Source organism: Oncorhynchus nerka, unplaced genomic scaffold (genome assembly GCF_034236695.1).
Source record: "Oncorhynchus nerka isolate Pitt River unplaced genomic scaffold, Oner_Uvic_2.0 unplaced_scaffold_1457, whole genome shotgun sequence".
Classification (NCBI taxonomy): Eukaryota; Metazoa; Chordata; class Actinopteri; order Salmoniformes; family Salmonidae; genus Oncorhynchus; species Oncorhynchus nerka.
This window is the reverse complement of record NW_027039865.1, coordinates 39,782-57,013: the sequence shown is the minus strand read 5'-3', so window position 1 is coordinate 57,013 and position 17,232 is coordinate 39,782. Positions and strand designations below refer to the sequence as shown.

Below are 17,232 nucleotides of genomic sequence, written 5' to 3'. Positions count from 1 at the left end.
GTGTGTTCTGTCTCTGTGTGTCCTGTCATTGTGTGTTCTGTCTCTGTGTGTCCTGTCTCTGTGTGTCCTGTCTCTGTGTGTCTCTGTGTGTTCTGTCTCTGTGTGTCCTGTCTCTGTGTGTGTCCTGTCTTTGTGTGTCTCTGTGTGTTCTGTCTCTGTGTGTCCTGTCTCTGTGTGTGTCCTGTCTTTGTGTGTCTCTGTGTGTTCTCTCTCTGTGTGTCCTGTCATTGTGTGTTCTGTTCTGTTTGTATCAGGTGTGAGGTGGACCTGTCCAGTGTTCTACCCAACCAGTCTCAGCTGTTCACGCGGGTTCTGAAAGAGGGAAAAGGTCGTGTGGTCTTCCTGATCGCTCTGAGCACGTGTAGTGGCGTCTCCATCTCCGACATGTGTGCCCCGCCCCTCGAGGAGCCTCAGGAGAGAGAGAAAACTCTGGAGAAATACGTCAGTACTGTCATATAATATTAATATACCTCCTCTGTTATAGAGACGTCAGTACTGTTGTTTTACTGGGTCAGTCCTGTCTGTAATGTGTTGTTTTACAGGGCCAGTCCTGTCTGTAATGTGTTGTTTTACAGGGTCAGTCCTGTCTGTAATGTGTTGTTTTACAGGGTCAGTCCTGTCTGTAATGTGTTGTTTTACAGGGTCAGTCCTGTGTTGTTTCACAGGGTCAGTCCTGTCTGTAATGTGTTGTTTTACAGGGTCAGTCCTGTGTGTAATGTGTTGTTTTACAGGCTCAGTCCTGTCTGTAATGTGTTGTTTTACAGGGTCAGTCCTGTCTGTAATGTGTTGTTTTACTGGGTCAGTCCTGTCTGTAATGTGTTGTTTTACAGGGTCAGTCCTGTGTTGTTTTACAGGGTCAGTCCTGTGTTGTTTTACAGGGTCAGTCCTGTCTGTAATGTGTTGTTTTACAGGGTCAGTCCTGTCTGTAATGTGTTGTTTTACAGGGTCAGTCCTGTCTGTAATGTGTTGTTTTACAGGGTCAGTCCTGTCTGTAATGTGTTGTTTTACAGGGTCAGTCCTGTCTGTAATGTGTTGTTTTACAGGGTCAGTCCTGTCTGTAATGTTTGTTTTACAGGGTCAGTCCTGTCTGTAATGTGTTGTTTTACAGTTTTCTGTACAGGGTCAGTCCTGTCTGTAATGTGTTGTTTTACAGGGTCAGTCCTGTCTGTAATGTGTTGTTTTACAGGGTCAGTCCTGTCTGTAATGTGTTGTTTTACAGGGTCAGTCCTGTCTGTAATGTGTTGTTTTACAGGGTCAGTCCTGTCTGTAATGTGTTGTTTTACAGGGTCAGTCCTGTCTGTAATGTGTTGTTTTACAGGGTCAGTCCTGTCTGTAATGTGTTGTTTTACAGGGTCAGTCCTGTCTGTAATGTGTTGTTTTACAGGGTCAGTCCTGTCTGTAATGTGTTGTTTTACAGGGTCAGTCCTGTCTGTAATGTGTTGTTTTACAGGGTCAGTCCTGTCTGTAATGTGTTGTTTTACAGGGTCAGTCCTGTCTGTAATGTGTTGTTTTACAGGGTCAGTCCTGTCTGTAATGTGTTGTTTTTGTTTTACAGGGTCAGTCCTGTCTGTAATGTGTTGTTTTACAGGGTCAGTCCTGTCTGTAATGTGTTGTTTTACAGGGTCAGTCCTGTCTGTAATGTGTTGTTTTACAGGGTCAGTCCTGTCTGTAATGTGTTGTTTTACAGGGTCAGTCCTGTCTGTAATGTGTTGTTTTACAGGGTCAGTCCTGTCTGTAATGTGTTGTTTTACAGGGTCAGTCCTGTCTGTAATGTGTTGTTTTACAGGGTCAGTCCTGTCTGTAATGTGTTGTTTTACAGGGTCAGTCCTGTCTGTAATGTGTTGTTTTACAGGGTCAGTCCTGTCTGTTTTAATGTCCTGTCTGTAATGTGTTTTTTACAGGGTCAGTCCTGTCTGTAATGTGTTGTTTTACAGGGTCAGTCCTGTCTGTAATGTGTTGTTTTACAGGGTCAGTCCTGTCTGTAATGTGTTGTTTTACAGGGTCAGTCCTGTCTGTAATGTGTTGTTTTACAGGGTCAGTCCTGTCTGTAATGTGTTGTTTTACAGGGTCAGTCCTGTCTGTAATGTGTTGTTTTACAGGGTCAGTCCTGTCTGTAATGTGTTTTACAGGGTTTTACAGGGTCAGTCCTGTCTGTAATGTGTTGTTTTACAGGGTCAGTCCTGTCTGTAATGTGTTGTTTTACAGGGTCAGTCCTGTCTGTAATGTGTTGTTTTTGTTTTACAGGGTCAGTCCTGTCTGTTTTACAGGGTCAGTGTTGTTTTTGTTTTACAGGGTCAGTCCTGTCTGTAATGTGTTGTTTTACAGGGTCAGTCCTGTCTGTATTGTGTTGTTTTACAGGGTCAGTCCTGTCTGTAATGTGTTGTTTTACAGGGTCAGTCCTGTCTGTAATGTGTTGTTTTACAGGGTCAGTCCTGTCTGTAATGTGTTGTTTTACAGGGTCAGTCCTGTCTGTAATGTGTTGTTTTACAGGGTCAGTCCTGTCTGTAATGTGTTGTTTTACAGGGTCAGTCCTGTCTGTAATGTGTTGTTTTACAGGGTCAGTCCTGTCTGTAATGTGTTGTTTTACAGGGTCAGTCCTGTCTGTAATGTCCTGTTGTTTTACAGGGTCAGTCCTGTCTGTAATGTGTTGTTTTACAGGGTCAGTCCTGTCTGTAATGTGTTGTTTTACAGGGTCAGTCCTGTCTGTAATGTGTTGTTTTACAGGGTCAGTCCTGTCTGTAATGTGTTGTTTTACAGGGTCAGTCCTGTCTGTAATGTGTTGTTTTACAGGGTCAGTCCTGTCTGTAATGTGTTGTTTTACAGGGTCAGTCCTGTCTGTAATGTGTTGTTTTACAGGGTCAGTCCTGTCTGTAATGTGTTGTTTTACAGGGTCAGTCCTGTGTTGTTTTACAGGGTCAGTCCTGTCTGTAATGTGTTGTTTTACTGGGTCAGTCCTGTCTGTAATGTGTTGTTTTACAGGGTCAGTCCTGTCTGTAATGTGTTGTTTTACAGGGTCAGTCCTGTCTGTAATGTGTTGTTTTACAGGGTCAGTCCTGTCTGTAATGTGTTGTTTTACAGGGTCAGTCCTGTTAGTTAACAGACTCTATTTCTGATGTTGTTCCCCTCTCAGAGTTTCAAAAGTTCCTTCAGGAACCTCCGGGATGTTGGTTTCCTTCAAGTTAAGATTATCAAGGCTACTGATCTGTTGGCAGCTGATTTAAATGGTATGAAGCACTCTGAACTTCTTCATTTCACTGTAGAACTAGATATATCCTTTAGTGTTGCACTATATTTGACCACAAAAGCTACTGTATGTAGACACTAACTCTGGCTGTGTGTGTGGTTGGGTGGGTGTCTGTTGCAGGGAAGAGTGATCCGTTCTGTGTGTTGGAGTTGGGGAACGACAGACTGCAGACTCACACCATCTATAAAACCCTCAACCCCAACTGGAACAAAGTCTTCACCTTGTCAGTCACACACCTGCTTTTTACCCTCTTAGTTTCCCTTTTAACATGGGGTTTAACGTGGTGTTACACATCTGTCATTTTAAAGATGTTCTGTTGTATTACCATATTTCTCACACCAGTCGATGGTCAGTTGCCATATAAACCCCACATCTAATCCCAGGTTAATATTCCAGTCGATGGCCAGTTGCCATATAAACCACCCATCTAATCCCAGGTTAATATTCCAGTCGATGGCCAGTTGCCATATAAACCCCACATCTAATCCCAGGTTAATATTTCAGTCGATGGCCAGTTGCCATATAAACCACCCATCTAATCCCAGGTTAATATTCCAGTCGATGGCCAGTTGCTATATAAACCACACATCTAATCCCAGGTTAATATTCCAGTCGATGGTCAGTTGCCATATAAACCACCCATCTAATCCCAGGTTAATATTCCAGTCGATGGCCAGTTGCCATATAAACCACCCATCTAATCCCAGGTTAATATTCCAGTCGATGGTCAGTTGCCATATAAACCACACATCTAATCCCAGTTTGTAACAACGTTCGTCTGTCGAAAGAGAGTCGGACCAAAATGCGGCGTGGTGGTTACTCATGATCTTTAATGAAGGATCGTATGATACAATGAAATAACTTAAATTACAAAACAACAAACGAAAAGCGAAAACCTATACAGCCTGTCTGGTGCTAACTAACACAAAGACAGGAACAATCACCCACAAAATCCACAGTGAAACCCAGGCTACCTAAATATGGTTCCCAATCAGAGACAACGAGAATCACCTGACTCTGATTGAGAACCGCCTCAGGCAGCCAAGCCTACTCTAGACACCCCTACTCAGCCACAATCCCAATACAAAACACACCACAACACAATAAACCCATGTCACACCCTGGCCTGAACAAATAATTAAAGAAAACACAAAATACTAAGACCAAGGCGTGACAAGGTTAATATTCCAGTCGATGGCCAGTTGCCATATAAACCCCACATCTAATCCCAGGTTAATATTCCAGTCGATGGCCAGTTGCCATATAAACCACACATCTAATCCCAGGTTAATATTCCATCTAATCCCAGGTTAATATAATCCCAGGTTAATATTCCAGTCGATGGCCAGTTGCCATATAAACCACACATCTAATCCCAGGTTAATATTCCAGTCGATGGCCAGTTGCCATATAAACCACCCATCTAATCCCAGGTTAATATTCCAGTCGATGGCCAGTTGCCATATAAACCACACATCTAATCCCAGGTTAATATTCCAGTCGATATAAACCACCATCTAATCCCAGGTTAATATTCCATATGGCCAAACCAAACCCATCTAATCCCAGGTTAATATTCCAGTCGATGGCCAGTTGCCATATAAACCACACATCTAATCCCAGGTTAATATTCCCGTCGATGGTCAGTTGCCATATAAACCACACATCTAATCCCAGGTTAATATTCCAGTCGATGGCCAGTTGCCATATAAACCACACATCTAATCCCAGGTTAATATTCCAGTCCCAGGTCAGTTGCCATATAAACCACACATCTAATCCCAGGTTAATATTCCAGTCGATGGTCAGTTGCCATATAAACCACACATCTAATCCCAGGTTAATATTCCAGTCGATGGTCAGTTGCCATATAAACCACACATCTAATCCCAGGTTAATATTCCAGTCGATGGTCAGTTGCCATATAAACCATTCCTCTAATCCCTGGTTAATATTCCAGTCGATGGTCAGTTGCCATATAAACCACCCATCTAATCCCGTTAATATTCCATTCGATGGTCAGTTGCCATATAAACCATTCCTCTAATCCCTAGGTTAATATTCCAGTCGATGGTCAGTTGCCATATAAACCACACATCTAATCCCAGGTTAATATTCCAGCTTTCTGATGGTCAGTTGCCATATAAACCACCATTCATCTGCTTTTTATATCCATGGCCATTCCTCTGTTTCTGTCAGTAGTAAAAGACATTCCATGCTTTCTGTGAGTAGACCGTGGCTTTCCTCTGGATGGAGACAAAGCATTCCTCTGCTTTCTGTGAGTGGGCAAAGTGGCCATTCCTCTGCTTTCTGTAAGTAGGCCATTCCTCTGCTTTCTGTGAGTAGCATAGTGGCCATTCCTCTGCTTTCTGTGAGTAGCAAAGTGGCCATTCCTCTGCTTTCTGTGAGTAGCATAGTGGCCATTCCTCTGCTTTCTGTGAGTAGCAAAGTGGCCATTCCTCTGCTTTAGTGGCTCTGCTTTCTGTGAGTAGCATTCCTCTGCTTTCTGTGAGTAGCATAGTGACCATTCCTCTGCTTTCTGTGAGTAGCATAGTGGCCATTCCTCTGCTTTCTGTGAGTAGCATAGTGGCCATTCCTCTGCTCTACTCTCTCTGTGAGTAACATAGTGGCCATTCCTCTACTCTCTGTGAGTAACATAGTGACCATTCCTCTGTCTCTGTGAGTAACATAGTGGCCACTCCTCTACTCTCTGTGAGTAACATAGTGGCCACTCTACTCCTCTGCTTTCTGTGAGTAACATAGTGACCATCCTCTGCTTTCTGTCAGTAACATAGTGGCCATTCCTCTACTCTCTGTGAGTAACATAGTGGCCATTCCTCTACTCTCTGTGAGTAACATAGTGGCCATTCCTCTACTCTCTGTGAGTAGCATAGTGACCATAGTGAGTAACATTCCTCTACTCTCTGTGAGTAGCAAAGTGGCCATTCCTCTGCTTTCTGTGAGTAGCAAAGTGGCCATTCCTCTGCTTTCTGTAGTAGCAAAGTGGCCATTCCTCTGCTTTCTGTGAGTAGCATAGTGGCCATTCCTCTACTCTCTGTGAGTAACATAGTGACCACTCCTCTACTCTCTGTCAGTAGCATAGTGACCACTCCTCTACTCTCTGTGAGTAACATAGTGACCATTCCTCTACTCTCTGTGAGTAGCATAGTGACCATTCCTCTACTCTCTGTGAGTAACATAGTGACCACTCCTCTACTCTCTGTGAGTAACATAGTGACCATTCCTCTACTCTCTGTGAGTAACATAGTGGCCATTCCTCTACTCTCTGTGAGTAACATAGTGACCATTCCTCTACTCTCTGTGAGTAACATAGTGGCCACTCCTCTACTCTCTGTGAGTAACATAGTGGCCATTCCTCTACTCTCTGTGAGTAACATAGTGTCCATTCCTCTACTCTCTGTGAGTAACATAGTGGCCATTCCTCTACTCTCTGTGAGTAACATAGTGACCATTCCTCTACTCTCTGTGAGTAACATAGTGGCCACTCCTCTACTCTCTGTGAGTAACATAGTGACCATTCCTCTACTCTCTGTGAGTAACATAGTGACCATTCCTCTGTGAGTAACATAGTGACCATTCCTCTACTCTCTGTAACAACATAGTGGCCACTCTCTTCTACTCTCTGTGAGTAACATAGTGGCCATTCCTCTACTCTCTGTGAGTAACATAGTGACCATTCCTCTACTCTCTGTGAGTAACATAGTGGCCACTCCTCTACTCTCTGTGAGTAACATAGTGACCACTCCTCCTGTCTCTGTGAGTAACATAGTGACCATTCCTCTACTCTCTGTGAGTAACATAGTGACCATTCCTCTACTCTCTGTGAGTAACATAGTGGCCATTCTCTACTCTACTAGTGACCACTCTCTGTGAGTAACATAGTGACCACTCCTCCTGTCTCTGTGAGTAACATAGTGACCACTCCTCTACTCTCTGTTAATCCTCTGACATTTTACACTATGTATTTTCATTAGATGAATGGGAGTTCAAGTCATGTCTTCACCCTCTGTTTTCCAGTAATCCACTGTTCCAGCTTAGTGTTGGTCTCTGTATATTACCTGTACATTACATTACACTCTCTGTCCCCTCCAGATCCACAATGGTCAACCGATCTGCTGTCCCCTGAAGAAAGAGGATCTGGGGTGTCTGTCTAAAGGAAGCATCTCCCTAGAGCTGGAGCTCGTCTTCAACCCAGTGAGTCCAATCACACTGTCTGCTGCCCCTCCAGTCTATTCTGTTGGCCAGGGCCCATAGGGTATAGGGGCTGTTCTGTAGGGTCATATGGACCGGTCCTGTCAGATACTGTACTGTAGGGCCCATAGGGTATAGGGGGCTGTTCTGTAGGGTCATCTGGACCGGTCCTATCAGATACTGTACTGTAGGGTCATCTGGACCGGTCCTGTCAGATACTGTACTGTAGGGTCATCTGGACCGGTCCTGTCAGATACTGTACTGTAGGGTCATCTGGACCGGTCCTGTCAGATACTGTACTGTAGGGCCCATAGGGTATAGGGGGCTGTTCTGTAGGGTCATCTGGACCGGTCCTGTCAGATACTGTACTGTAGGGCCCATAGGGTATAGGGGGCTGTTCTGTAGGGTCATCTGGACCGGTCCTGTCAGATACTGTACTGTAGGGTCATCTGGACCGGTCCTATCAGATACTGTACTGTAGGGCCCATAGGGTATAGGGGGCTGTTCTGTAGGGTCATCTGGACCGGTCCTGTCAGATACTGTACTGTAGGGCCCATAGGGTATAGGGGGCTGTTCTGTAGGGTCATCTGGACCGGTCCTGTCAGATACTGTACTGTAGGGTCATCTGGACCGGTCCTGTCAGATACTGTACTGTAGGGTCATCTGGACCGGTCCTGTCAGATACTGTACTGTAGGGCCCATAGGGTATAGGGGCTGTTCTGTAGGGTCATCTGGACCGGTCCTGTCAGATACTGTACTGTAGGGCCCATAGGGTATAGGGGGCTGTTCTGTAGGGTCATCTGGACCGGTCCTGTCAGATACTGTACTGTAGGGCCCATAGGGTATAGGGGGCTGTTCTGTAGGGTCATATGGACCGGTCCTGTCAGATACTGTACTGTAGGGCCCATAGGGTATAGGGGGCTGTTCTGTAGGGTCATCTGGACCGGTCCTGTCAGATACTGTACTGTAGGGTCATCTGGACCGATGGACCGGTCCTGACAGATACTGTACTGTAGGGTCATCTGGACCGGTCCTAACAGATACTGTACTGTAGGGTCATCTGGACCGATGGACCGATCCTGACAGATACTGTACTGTAGGGTCATCTGGACCGATGGACCGGTCCTATCAGATACTGTACTGTAGGGTCATCTGGACCGATGGACCGGTCCTGTCAGATACTGTACTGTAGGGTCATCTGGACCGGTCCTATCAGATACTGTACTGTAGGGTCATCTGGACCGATGGACCGGTCCTGACAGATACTGTACTGTAGGGTCATCTGGACCGATGGACCGGTCCTAACAGATACTGTACTGTAGGGTCATATGGACCGGTCCTATCAGATACTGTACTGTAGGGTCAGACATCTGGAATGATGTTTTATACAGATGGACCAGTACCAGTCCTGACAGATTGTGTGTGTTTGTGTGTGTGTGTGTGTGTGTGTGTGTGTGTGTGTGTGTGTGTGTGTGTGTGTGTGTGTGTGTGTGTGTGTGTGTGTGTGTGTGTGCGGGAACAACCTGTGTCTTCCTCCATCTCTCTCTATTTAAACAGGAACAACCTGTGTCTTCCTCCATCTCTCTCTATTTAAACAGGAACAACCTGTGTCTTCCTCCATCTCTCTATTTAAACAGGAACAACCTGTGTCTTCCTCCATCTCTCTCTATTTAAACAGGAACAACCTGTGTCTTCCTCCATCTCTCTCTATTTAAACAGGAACAACCTGTGTCTTCCTCCATCTCTCTCTATTTAAACAGGAACAACCTGTGTCTTCCTCCATCTCTCTCTATTTAAACAGGAACAACCTGTGTCTTCCTCCATCTCTCTCTATTTAAACAGGAACAACCTGTGTCTTCCATCTCCTCCAACCTGTGTCTCTCTCTCTCTTTTAAACAGGAACAACCTGTGTCTTCCTCCATCTCTCTCTATTTAAACAGGAACAACCTGTGTCTTCCTCCATCTCTCTCTATTTAAACAGGAACAACCTGTGTCTTCCTCCATCTCTCTCTATTTAAACAGGAACAACCTGTGTCTTCCTCCATCTCTCTCTATTTAAACAGGAACAACCTGTGTCTTCCTCCATCTCTCTCTATTTAAACAGGAACAACCTGTGTCTTCCTCCATCTCTCTCTATTTAAACAGGAACAACCTGGAACAACCTGTGTCTTCCTCCATCTCTCTCTCTATTTAAACAGGAAAACAACCTGTGTCTTCCTCCATCTCTCTCTATTTAAACAGGAACAACCTGTGTCTTCCTCCATCTCTCTATTTAAACAGGAACAACCTGTGTCTTCTCCATCTCTCTCTATTTAAACAGGAACAACCTGTGTCTTCCTCCATCTCTCTCTATTTAAACAGGAACAACCTGTGTCTTCCTCCATCTCTCTATTTAAACAGGAACAACCTGTGTCTTCCTCCATCTCTCTCTATTTAAACAGGAACAACCTGTGTCTTCCTCCATCTCTATTTAAACAGGAACAACCTGTGTCTTCCTCCATCTCTCTCTATTTAAACAGGAACAACCTGTGTCTTCCTCCATCTCTCTCTATTTAAACAGGAACAACCTGTGTCTTCCTCCATCTCTCTCTATTTAAACAGGAACAACCTGTGTCTTCCTCCATCTCTCTCTATTTAAACAGGAACAACCTGTGTCTTCCTCCATCTCTCTCTCTATTTAAACAGGAACAACTTGTGTCTCCCTCCATCTCTCTCCATTTGACTTCTGTTTTCATCTTGTGTTTTTAGGTCAGAGCAGCTATCAGAACATTTAAACCAAAGGAGAAGAAATTCATGGAAGACAATCCCAAGTTTTCTAAAAAGGTTTGCTAAAATGAATCACCGTAGTTAAAATATTTGCGAAACAGGCAGCCATTTTGTGTTGTTCTCAGCATCTTTTTAAGGTGTGTTTCTGTATTCGTTCCAGATGTTGGCGCGTAACGTGTACCGCGTGCGTAACCTTTACAGAGCAGTGCAGTCCACGTTCCAGTACATCAACAGCTGTTTTCAGTGGCAGAGTTTCCAGAGGAGTCTCATAGCCTTCCTGGTGAGGCAGTCACCCTTTTTCAACATCTAAACGTAGCATTACCAAACTAGATATACTGTAGTATAGCAGCACCATCTACAGTGTCTCCCATACAACCAGAATCACTAGCAGGGGGTTTCCCCATTTCCAGTCAATAGGTGTTCTCAATAGGGGAGTCTCTCTCTGTCTCTGTCTGTAGGTGTTCTCAATATGGGAGTCTCTCTCTGTCTCTGTCTGTAGCAGTCAGCCTCTCTCTCTGTCTCTGTCTGTAGCAGTCAGCCTCTCTCTCTGTCTCTGTCTGTAGCAGTCAGCCTCTCTCTCTGTCTCTGTCTGTAGCAGTCAGCCTCTCTCTCTGTCTCTGTCTGTAGCAGTCAGCCTCTCTCTCTGTCTCTGTCTGTAGCAGTCAGCCTCTCTCTCTCTCTCTGTCTGTAGCAGTCAGCCTCTCTCTCTGTCTCTGTCTGTAGCAGTCAGCCTCTCTCTCTGTCTCTGTCTGTAGCAGTCAGCCTCTCTCTCTGTCTCTGTCTGTAGCAGTCAGCCTCTCTCTCTGTCTCTGTCTGTAGAGTCATCCTCTCTCTCTGTCTCTGTCTGTAGCAGTCAGCCTCTCTCTCTCTCTCTGTCTGTAGCAGTCAGCCTCTCTCTCTGTCTCTGTCTGTAGCAGTCAGCCTCTCTCTCTGTCTCTGTCTGTAGCAGTCAGCCTCTCTCTCTGTCTCTGTCTGTAGCAGTCAGCCTCTCTCTCTCTCTGTCTGTAGCAGTCAGCCTCTCTCTCTGTCTCTGTCTGTAGCAGTCAGCCTCTCTCTCTGTCTCTGTCTGTGAGAAGTCAGCCTCTCTCTCTGTCTCTGTCTGTAGCAGTCAGCCTCTCTCTCTGTCTCTGTCTGTAGCAGTCAGCCTCTCTCTCTGTCTCTGTCTGTAGCAGTCAGCCTCTCTCTCTGTCTCTGTCTGTAGCAGTCAGCCTCTCTCTCTCTCTCTGTCTGTAGCAGTCAGCCTCTCTCTCTGTCTCTGTCTGTAGCAGTCAGCCTCTCTCTCTGTCTGTAGCAGTCAGCCTCTCTCTCTGTCTCTGTCTGTAGCAGTCAGCCTCTCTCTCTGTCTCTGTCTGTAGCAGTCAGCCTCTCTCTCTGTCTCTGTCTGTAGCAGTCAGCCTCTCTCTCTGTCTCTGTCTGTAGCAGTCAGCCTCTCTCTCTGTCTCTGTCTGTAGCAGTCAGCCTCTCTCTCTGTCTCTGTCTGTAGCAGTCAGCCTCTCAAATGTCATATTATATATATACAGTGTTGTAACGATGTACAAATGGTTAAAGTACACAAGGGAAAATAAATAAGCATAAATATGGGTTGTATTTACAATGGTGTTTGTTCTCATATTCATTCATATATATATATATATAGACAGGTGTGTGCCTTTCCAAAACATGTCAGGTCAATTGAATTTCCCACAGGTGGACTCCAACAAAGTTGTAGAAACATCTCAAGGATGATCAATGGAAACAGGATGAACCTGAGCTCAATTTAATCTCATAGCAAAGGGTCTGAATACTTACGTCAATAAGGTTTACGTAAATTTAGGTTTTTACATACATGCAACATTTTTGAAAAAACTGTTCTTGCATTGTCATTTAGGGGGTATTTAGTGTTTGATTGATGGAGGGGAAAAAACGATTGAATCCATTTTTAGAATAAGGTTGTAACGTAACAAAATGTGTAAAAAGCCAAGGGGTCTGAATACTTTCCCAAAGCACTGTATCCTTTTAAAAGATATGTTCCTTCATTACTTTCTAACCCTCCCACCCCTCCCCTAATTAGAGTAAACTAATGGACAACAACACTCAGGCTTCTACATACTATATACACTCTACATACTATATACACTCTACATACTATATACACCCTCCCACCCCTCCCCTAACTAGAGTAAACTAATGGACAACACTGAGCCCTCCTGGTTCAGACCTGTTCTGCCTGTCCTGACACTGAGCTCAGGCTTCTACATACTATATACACTCTACATACTATATACACTCTACATACTATATACACTCTCCCACCCCTCCCCTAATTAGAGTAAACTAATGGACAACACTGAGCCCTCCTGGTTCAGACCTGTTCTGCCTGTCCTGACACTGAGCTCAGGCTTCTACATACTATATACACTCTACATACTATATACACTCTCCCACCCCTCCCCTAATTAGAGTAAACTAATGGACAACAACGCTCAGGCTTCTACTTCCAGCTTCTACATATGTATGGATGTGTGTCCATGCCTGTAATTTTCATCATAGGTACACTTCACCTAGACAAAATGTGAAGAAAAAAAGCCAGAAAATCACAGTATAGGATTTTTTATGAATTTATTTGCAAATTATGGTGGAAAATAAGTATTTGGTCAATAACAAAAGTTTATCTCAATACTTTGTTATATACCCTTTGTTGGCAATGACAGAGGTCAAACGTTTTCTGTAAGTCTTCACAAGGTTTTCAAACACTGTTGCTGGTATTTTGGCCCATTCCTCCATGCAGATCTCCTCTAGAGCAGTGATGTTTTGGGGCTGTTGCTGGGCAACACGGACTTTCAACTCCCTCCAAAGATTTTCTATGGGGTTGAGATCTGGAGACTGTGAGAGGACAGATTCTAGCCCCTGCTATAGATATGTACTGTGAGAGGACAGATTCTAGCCCCTGCTATAGATATGTGCTGTGAGAGGACAGATTCTAGCCCCTGCTATAGATATGTAATGTGAGAGGTTAGGATCTAGCCTTAGCCCTCAGCTACAGTGTAGACTGGTCCCACTAGAGGAGAAGATAGGATCTAGCCTCAGCTACAGTGTAGACTGGTCCCACTAGAGGAGGAGAAGATAGGATCTAGCCTCAGCTACAGTGTAGACTGGTCCCACTAGAGGAGAAGAAAGATAGGATCTAGCCTCAGCTACAGTGTAGACTGGTCCCACTAGAGGAGAAGAAGATAGGATCTAGCCTCAGCTACAGTGTAGACTGCTCATCCTCTCCTCTTCTCTCCCCCCTACTCCTCCCTGTACTCATCCTCCCTTCTCCTCTTCTCTCCCCCTACTCCTCCCTCTTCTCCCATCTGCCTCTCCTCTCCCCTACTCCTCCCCTGTACTCATCCTCTCATCTCCTCTTCTCTCCCCCCTACTCCTCCCCCTCTCCACCCCTCTTCTCCCATCCGCCTCTCCTCTCCCCTCCTCTCCCCTACTCCTACCCTCTTCTCTTTTCCTCCGCTTCTCTCCTTTCCTCTCCCCTCCTCCCATCTCCTCCTCTCCCCTTCCTACTCCTCTCCTCTTCTCTCTTCATTTCCTCTTCCCCTCCTTTTCTATCATCTTCTCTCCTTCCCTCTCATCCCCGCCTCTCCTCTCCCCTCTTCCCCCACTCCTCTCTTCTCCTCCTCCCCTTTCATCCCCTACTCCTCTCCCCTCATCTCCTTCCCTACTCCTTCTCCTTCCCTACTCCGCTCCCCTCTGTCCTATGCTACTTCTCCTCTCCTCTCCCGTCCTCTCATCTCTTCCTATAGATATTCCTGCTGGCGGTGTGGCATTGGGAGTTCTACATGTTGCCTCTCTGTCTGGTTCTGCTCATCACATGGAACTATCTTCAGATTGCATCTGGAAGGCCAACCAGGACCTGGTCAGTACAGCGCCTCACTCCAAACAGCCATGTTTAATCCTATTCCCCTACAACCATTACCACTATCTCCTAGATTCTACAACTACTTCCACTATCTCCTAGATTCTACAACTACTACCACAATCTCCTAGATTCTACAACTATTACCACTATATCCTAGATTCTACAACTACTACCACTATCCCCTAGATTCTACAACTACCACTATCTCCTAGATTCTTCAACTACCACTATCTCCTAGATTCTACAACTACCACGATCTCCTAGATTCTACAACTACCACGATCTCCTAGATTCTAGAACTATTACCACTATCTCCTAGATTCTACAACTACTACCACTATCCCCTATATTCTACAACTACCACTATCTCCTATATTCTACAACTACCACTATCTCCTAGATTATACAACTACCACTATCTCCTAGATTATACAACTATTACCACTATCCCCTAGATTTTACAACTATTACCACTATCTCCTAGATTCTACAACTGTTACCACTATCTCCTAGATTCTAGAACTACTACCACTCTCTCCTAGATTCTACAACTACTACCACTATCTCATAGATTCTACAACTATTACCACTATCCCCTAGATTCTACAACTACTACCACTATCTCCTAGATTCTACAACTATTACCACTATCTCCTCGATTCTAGAACTATTACCACTATCTCCTAGATTCTACAACTACTACCACTATCTCCTAGATTCTACAACTACCACTATCTCCTAGATTCTACACCTACCACTATCTCCTAGATTCTACAACTATTACCACTATCTCCTCGATTCTAGAACTATTACCACTATCTCCTAGATTCTACAACTACTACCACTCTCTCCTAGATTCTACAACTACCACTATCTCCTAGATTCTACACCTACCACTATCTCCTAGATTCTACAACTACCACGATCTCCTAGATTCTACAACTACCACAATCTCCTAGATTCTACAACTACCACTATCTCCTAGATTCTACAACTATTACCACTATCTCCTAGATTCTAGAACTATTACCACTATCTCCTAGATTCTACAACTACTACCACTCTCTCCTAGATTCTACAACTACCACTATCTCCTAGATTCTACACCTACCACTATCTCCTAGATTCTACAACTACCACGATCTCCTAGATTCTACAACTACCACAATCTCCTAGATTCTACAACTACCACTATCTCCTAGATTCTACAACTATTACCACTATCTCCTAGATTCTACAACTGTTACCACTATCTCCCAGATTCTACAACTATTACCACTATATCCTAGATTCTACAACTACTACCACTATCCCCTAGATTCTACAACTACCACTATCTCCTAGATTCTTCAACTACCACTATCTCCTAGATTCTACAACTACCACGATCTCCTAGATTCTACAACTAGACGATCTCCTAGATTCTAGAACTATTACCACTATCTCCTAGATTCTACAACTACTACCACTATCCCCTATATTCTACAACTACCACTATCTCCTATATTCTACAACTACCACTATCTCCTAGATTATACAACTACCACTATCTCCTAGATTATACAACTATTACCACTATCCCCTAGATTTTACAACTATTACCACTATCTCCTAGATTCTACAACTATTACCACTATCTCCTAGATTCTAGAACTACTACCACTCTCTCCTAGATTCTACAACTACTACCACTATCTCATAGATTCTACAACTATTACCACTATCCCCTAGATTCTACAACTACTACCACTATCTCCTAGATTCTACAACTATTACCACTATCTCCTCGATTCTAGAACTATTACCACTATCTCCTAGATTCTACAACTACTACCACTATCTCCTAGATTCTACAACTACCACTATCTCCTAGATTCTACACCTACCACTATCTCCTAGATTCTACAACTATTACCACTATCTCCTCGATTCTACAACTATTACCACTATCTCCTAGATTCTACAACTACTACCACTCTCTCCTAGATTCTACAACTACCACTATCTCCTAGATTCTACACCTACCACTATCTCCTAGATTCTACAACTACCACGATCTCCTAGATTCTACAACTACCACAATCTCCTAGATTCTACAACTACCACTATCTCCTAGATTCTACAACTATTACCACTATCTCCTAGATTCTACAACTGTTACCACTATCTCCCAGATTCTACAACTATTACCACTATACCCTAGATTCTACAACTAACACCATCTCCTAAATTCTAGAACTACTACCACTATCTCCTAGATTCTACAACTACTACCACTATATCCTAGATTCTACAACTACTACCACTATCTCATAGATTATACAACTACTGCCACTATCTCCTAGATTCTACAACTATTACCACTATCCCCTAGATTCTACAAATATTACCACTATCTCCCATATTCTACAACTATTACCACTATCCCCTAGATTCTACAACTATTACCACTATCCCCTAGATTCTACAACTATTACCACTATCCCCTAGATTCTACAACTATTACCACTATCTTCTAGATTATACAACTACTACCACTATCTCCTAGATTCTACAACTGCTACCACTATCTCCTAGATTCTTCAACTACTACCACGATCTCCTAGATTCTACAACTACCACTATCTCCTAGATTCTACAACTATTACCACTATCCCCTAGATTCTACAACTACCACTATCTCCTAGATTCTAGAACTATTACCACTATCTCCTAGATTCTAGAACTGCTACCACTATCTCCTAGATTCTAGAACTACTACCACTATCCCCTAGATTTTAGAACTACTACCACTATCTCCTAGATTCTAGAACTACTACCACTATCCCCTAGATTCTACAACTACTACCACTATCCCCTAGATTCTACAACTATTACCACTATGCCCTAGATTCTAGAACTACTACCACTATCTCCTAGATTCTACAACTATTACCACTATCCCCTAGATTCTACAACTATTACCACTATGCCCTAGATTCTAGAACTACGACCACTATCTCCTAGATTCGACAACTATTACCACTATCCCCTAGATTTGACAACTATTACCACTATCCCCTAGATTCTACAACTATTACCACTATCCCCTAGATTCTACAACTATTACCACTATCCCCTA

General features: G+C 43.9%; 1 protein-coding gene across 1 annotated transcript in view; it reads left to right on the top strand.

The window, feature by feature from the left end:
* The window catches only part of LOC135568603 (multiple C2 and transmembrane domain-containing protein 2-like), a gene marked incomplete at its 5' end in the record, with an annotated part of 59,631 nt that overhangs the window by 16,874 nt on the left and 25,525 nt on the right, over positions 1-17,232 (top strand). Inside the window, 9 exon segments of the mRNA XM_065015414.1 lie at positions 255-441; positions 3,131-3,224; positions 3,365-3,517; positions 5,477-5,556; positions 7,358-7,459; positions 10,205-10,279; positions 10,383-10,502; positions 13,996-14,092; positions 14,095-14,108. Coding sequence (XP_064871486.1) covers positions 255-441; positions 3,131-3,224; positions 3,365-3,517; positions 5,477-5,556; positions 7,358-7,459; positions 10,205-10,279; positions 10,383-10,502; positions 13,996-14,092; positions 14,095-14,108 — 922 coding nt within the window.